At 36.3% G+C, this 6,230-nt stretch overlaps 1 protein-coding gene across 1 annotated transcript; it reads left to right on the top strand.

Moving 5' to 3' along the window:
• Positions 1 to 2,482: 2,482 nt before the first annotated feature.
• LOC121252417 (wall-associated receptor kinase-like 17) lies at positions 2,483 to 5,449 on the top strand. The gene is given in 5 exon segments (XM_041152022.1): positions 2,483 to 3,008; positions 3,223 to 3,338; positions 3,428 to 3,501; positions 4,264 to 4,446; positions 4,449 to 5,449. Coding segments are annotated over 5 exon segments (1,758 nt in total). The 5' UTR covers positions 2,483 to 2,624.
• Positions 5,450 to 6,230: the final 781 nt, after the last annotated feature.

The raw sequence follows: 6,230 nt of genomic DNA, 5'->3' as shown, positions 1-6,230 counted from the left end.
CACACTGTCATTTCTTGATATTTTTTCTCCCATCCCCCTTTTCGCAATTTGTTAAGCTGTGAAATGAACTTGACTCTCTGTATTGTTTACATTTACTAAAGGTTTCGAAGGGGTGGGAGCTTCGGCTCCTTCCTCCTCCCTCCCTCTCCCCTCTCGTCCCATCTGTGTAGTGTTCCGTTTTTGTGTTTTACAGGCTAAATAAGGGAGAATCGCGGATCTGGATTTTCCGGCGAGCATAGATCAGCACGCGCCTCTCCATGGCGTTGCCTAGCAGCCAATCTTCAAGACTACCGAAGGTGGCGCCAAACGGAGCGACGAGTTGCTCGCACGCGCGACCAATAGTTACTAGAGACGTTCGGCGGGAGACTTTCTCGCGCTGCAAGGAGGCCCTCTGCTGTTGTCACGCGCGGCGCCGCTGGGGTCTGTGAGTCCGCAACTTCCAAGATCGATTGACGGTTTTCTCCCAGGGTAGCGCGTGTACTACACGCGCCACCGCAGCCGCTTGGAGCATTGTCCTTTTCTGTTGTTACAGTGGTTTTTCCATTGTATTTTATTTCGTGTCCTATTTTCCTTTTTTTTTGAAAAAATAAAAAATCCAAAAAATTTTATTCTTTCGGACCTTGGTCCGAACAGTGTGATCTCCCCTCTCTGCTTAGGCGGTGTATGAGGTTGGTGCACTCTACCCTGCATAGTCGAGGTATGGGTTTTGTCACTTAGTTACTATTACTCTGTCGGGGACAGATGTGTGCACAACAAATCCTTTAGACTTAGGTCTTAGAGATCTGTCGTCTGGACTAGACCATATAAGTCATGGAAGTGTGCTGGGGAGCTATTAACGTTTGTAACTGACTTTTTAAGTCAAATTTATATATTTTCTATTATGAATGAAATGTGATCCCTTTTATAAAATAAAAAAAAATAAAAAAAAAACATTTACTAAAGTTCCATCTATTTTTCCTCACGTTTTCTTATTGTTTATTAAAGTTTCATCTACTTTTGTACAGCTACACTGCTCTATATGTCGTTTATAAATGGTAACATCGATTTAAAAGAACCAAAAAAATACATTTTATAATTAATATATTTATAATGTAAAGACTATAAATGTACTATAGTTATATATAATTTATTTATTTAAAAATCTTATATAAATTGGAACAAACATGATAAGCGCAAATTATAAGTATGCATAATAAAAGTATATTTAAGTGGTAATTAAGTTTCATATATAATTATAATTCTTTATTGGATAGAATTACGTTTTGAAATGATCGTAATTAACTATATCTTAAACTTTCCTCCATCCATTAGTATTAAGTTTTGCATTAAATATTTTGATATATATATATTATTTTTTCTTTTCTCTGACAAGCACCTTTAAAACTGACTTTTCTGACAATTTGTGCAGCCAACTTTCATTTCATGGACAGTGCTACAGTTATTGCTCAAACATACGGTTTGAACTTCCCGCTATATGCGGCATGCCACGTATTTTAAAATTTTTTTATACAAAAAAAAAAAAAAGAAACAGGGAGAAGCAACATGGAAGCTTTGAAACAGTTTGCATACAAGATGTCCTTGGTCATGAATTTGTAACCCGTCTTGGAAATGTTTATACCAGCGGCAAGGGTACGAAGCCATGGGTCTCTCTTCCCAAGGGCAAGGGTATCAAGTTGTCCATCATTAAAGAGGCAAGGAAGAGTGCCTCAGTGACCAGCACGCCGGACACCATTTCAGAAGGATGGTGCGAGTATGGGATGGGTTTCTCATAAGGTTGAAAACGAAATGATGCGGGATGAGTTCGTTTATTGAAGACGTAGAAGGTTGAAGAAAATATGCTCAAACAGGTGGTTTTATTTTTTTAATTTTTAAACGCTTACAACGTGGCATTCCACGTCAAACGGGAAGTGGGAGCGGGACATCCGAGCGGTGCGCATAGCAGTTTCCTTCATTTCTAGAAAGGAAAATGCCCCCACAGATAGGGTATCGATCGTACCTTTTTTTAATTTAATATTTGAGGATATATTTTTTAATAATTTTTTAATTTTTTTAAAAAATATATTTAAAAAAGAAAAAAATTTACACGTGAGAATTCTCTCTTTCATAAAAATTTGGATAAGGGAAAAGTTATCCCACCATTGAAAACTACTGAGAAACGCTATCGATAATATTTTTTTTATTTAATGATTAAGTAAGTAATTTTAAAAGAGTTTGTGAGGTTTTTTTTTAAATATTTATAATAATTTAAAAAATATCTAAAAAAAGGAACAAAATAAAAAAATAAAAAAAAAATATTTTACGTCCCCTTTGACTAAGCAGTCATAATTTGATCACGTCCTGGACAGTTGCAGCAGAGACTTTTCCAATTTCCACCCCAAAGAAAAAGCCTAGTCTAGAGATCTAGAGAGAGAGATCAACACGACTTGCTTTTACAGATTCATTTCAAAGCCTAACTTTTTTCCTGTATCTGAGAGCTTTCTTTCATACTAACTTCGGCCTTCATGGCAACTTCCAGCTTTGAATTATCTCAAACACTACGTACACTATAAAACCGATCGAGGCCTTTGCCTTAATAATTCATCAAAATCATCACAGAGAAAGAGATCTTGATCAAGGAATTGAGAATGGTACTCATGTGTCGGATGCTTGTGTTAGTCATGATGTGCTCAGTCAATGCATTCGCGCGAGCATCGAACGTAATAAACAGTTCATGTCCAGAAGAATGTGGGAATAAAGTAAGCATTCCATACCCTTTTGGAATCGGAGATGGTTGCTACGTCGGAGATTGGTTTGAGATAGTCTGCAGAAATGACTCTTATGAACTGGGATTTCCAAAACCCTTTTTGAAGAAGATCGACCTGGAGGTGCTGGAGATTGACCTTGTAGGCAAAGTTCGCGTCAACTATACCATGTTTTCGAGCTGTACCAATGGCACGAGCAGCAAAAATCATCTGGAGTTAGAGAAAAGCCCTTTCGTCTTCTCCGACAACAAAAACAGCTTCGTTGCGGTCCTTGTTCATTAATGACTCGAATTCATTTGACGGTAGGTGCGAGTCTCCTTGTGACAAGGATCCATTCAAAAATGGAAGTCGTTGCTACGCCACAAACTGTTGCCAAACCACAATCCCTTCTAATCTCCAATTATTCTCTACAACAATAGAGACGAAAGTTTCCAGCCGCCACAATATTAGTGGATGTAAGTACGCATTTATGGTTGACCAGGGTTGGTTTGAGACCAAATTCACAGAGCCGAGTCCAACTATGTCCGTTCCAGTGGTATTGGAATGGGGCTTGACAATACTTCTTTCTATTCTCTTCCTACAACGAAAAACGCGACGGTAAGGGAATACGCGAACTCAACGGCCTATTCTTGTACTCGTTGGAGCACGAGGAGGATATACAATGATACCATTACTGTTCGGATCAGTACCACCGGGAAGTGGAACTGTGGGTGCCGGCTTGGCTACAGAGGAAATCCGTATCTTCTCGGAGGATGTCGAGGTAAATTTCTCTTTCGTAACAACCTATTTAATCCAATTTAATTCTCCAAGTCTTATGAGTTTTTCTGGTCCTATATTTATAATTAATAAAACACACTATTTTATAACTTTTATTACCCAAAAGTTTTTAAAAAATATTATTATTAAAAACTATTAAAATCAAATAAAATTGGAATAAATTTAGAAAAGAATAATATTTTCTTAAAGAGTTGCATATATATATATATATATATATATATATATTCCTTATATATATATATATGCCGGCAAATGAGTGCCGGCATTATAGGTACGTACGTCATCTCATTTTTACCAGTTTGTTTGATCTTCGCTCGTTTAAATTGGTTTCACTTCATGCTTTCCAGTTCCCAGAAAGATTATATATATGGTACAAGTTAAATAAAAAAGTACATATATATTTTGAGAGACAATATTATCGCTACACGAAATAAATTTATGTCCTCGAATGATCAAATATAGAATAAAATTATGTGTTGTAAGAGATTGGAGTTTAGAGGTAATTTGAAAGAAAACGTGGGGCTCATTTGTACTGTTCGAATATTTCAGAATATCGATAAATAGTAACGAATTAAGTACTTCAAATAATAGTTTAGAATCTTAGATCAGTTAGAACGTCTCCTTTCACCTAATGCTGCTGATGTAAATATATATATATATGTACATGCAAAACCAAAATTCTTAATATAATCTTTACGATAGCAAGGAGTACTAATGACCTTTTCTTATTCCATTGAGTAAGCAGGTATTAGTACAAGCTTTGGGGTATTATGTTTGCTTTTTGGTGGATGGTGGTCACACAAACTTATAAGGAAAAGGAAGATGATTAAACAAAAAGAGAAGTTCTTCAAACGAAATGGTGGACTATTGTTACAACAACAACTATCTTCAAGTGATCATGTCAATGTTGAGAGCAACAAATTGTTTAGTTCAAGGATTTGGAGGTGGCCACTGATCGATTTAATGTAAACAGAATACTTGGCCAGGGTGGACAAGGCACTGTTTACAAAGGCATGTTGTCGGATGGAAGAATTGTAGCAGTAAAAAGATCTGTGATAATTGATGAAGAAAGATTGGAAGAATTTGTTAATGAAGTCGTCATTCTTTCACGAATTAACCATAGGAATGTGGTTAAATTACTTGGCTTTTGTTTGGAGACAGAAGTTCCTCTGTTAGTTTATGAATTCGTTTCAAATGGAACTCTTGCTCATTATCTTGATGATCAAAATGAGGAGTTTCCACTCACATGGGGTATGCGTTTACGAATTGCTACAGAAGTTGCAGGAGCTCTCTTTTACTTGCACTCAGCAGCTTCCTCTCCTATTTACCACCGAGACATCAAGACTACAAACATACTCTTAGATGAGAAGTATAGAGCAAAAGTGGCCGACTTTGGGACTTCAAGATCTATTGCTATTGATCAAACTCACCTGACCACACTAGTATATGGCACTTTTGGATACTTGGATCCTGAGTATTTCCAATCAAGTCAATTTACAGAAAAAAGTGATGTTTATAGCTTTGGTGTTGTCCTAGCTGAGCTCTTAACAGGAGAAAAAGCGATTTCTTCTAAACGGACACTAGAAACCAAAAGTCTAGCCACATATTTCCTTAATTCAATGGAAGAAAACAATTTGTTTGATATTATAGATAATCGAGTTTTGAAGGAAGCTAAGAAGGAAGAGATTATTGCAGTCGCCAACCTTGTGAAAAGGTGCTTGAATTTGAGTGGAAAGAAACAACCTACAATGAAAGAGGTGGCAAAAGAGTTGGAGGCACTATTGCAAATGCCGCAAAACTCTGAAGAGGTACTTGTATTCAAGAATCATGAATTGTTCGATCAGTATAATGTTGTTTCTACATCAACAACTGCAAGTATGGATAGCGGCATAGCCCCATCTTTAGACGCTGAACCATTATTATTTTATTGAGGCGAATAAAAACTTCTTCGACACAGTATTTGCATGCCCAATTTCATCTTGTGGTAGAATGAAGCATGCAAACGTATAGATTTTATGGTCTCAGCTCCTCTGAGCAGCTCTTGACTGCCTTTTTGTTTTTTTTTTCAACACTACAGTTTCAGAATTAACATTAATAAAGCAAAAAAAAAAAAAAATCATACATTTTTTTATGTCTTTTATGCTAGCAACAAAGCAAACATACTCTTCAAACTCAAACCATGCAGAAGTTCCACGCTATTGGAAATACTAGTTCACCTCTTCTAGTTTTGTTTTTTCTATCTCAGTTGGCTCTTGATCTATAAATAGAGCTCATTTTGATGTATAGAGAATACATTGTAATACAATTTAATTAGTTTTCTCGATGATCAATTTGTCTTCATTCCTTTTTTCTCTCTCTCAACTCCATTTTAATTTGTTTAGTTGTTACCCATGAAAGTCTCCGGGGCATGTTTTGGGACTATTTAAGAAATAAGAATTGTTTTGTCTCTGGCACTACAACAAATTAGCCTTTTGGTCTACTCTCCCGCCGGGATGGTCACTCAAACTACTCAAGTCACACGAGTGATTTTGTCGCAATTAGTCTATATTTTTGTCTAAAATAATTTTTTCCCACCATTTCAAGTCGTAGCTAACTCCTCAGAAATGCGTGACAATTTATAGTACTTAAAACTACGAGCGAAATATATGTTAGAAATACTCTTTTTTCTGGCAATTATTTTCCTCGCAAAAGTGAAAACTTTCATCGCAAAAA

This window comes from Juglans microcarpa x Juglans regia, chromosome 2S (genome assembly GCF_004785595.1).
Source record: "Juglans microcarpa x Juglans regia isolate MS1-56 chromosome 2S, Jm3101_v1.0, whole genome shotgun sequence".
Taxonomy (NCBI): domain Eukaryota; kingdom Viridiplantae; phylum Streptophyta; class Magnoliopsida; order Fagales; family Juglandaceae; genus Juglans; species Juglans microcarpa x Juglans regia.
Note: the sequence above shows the minus strand (reverse complement) of the source record. Positions and strands in the feature narration are given on the sequence as shown.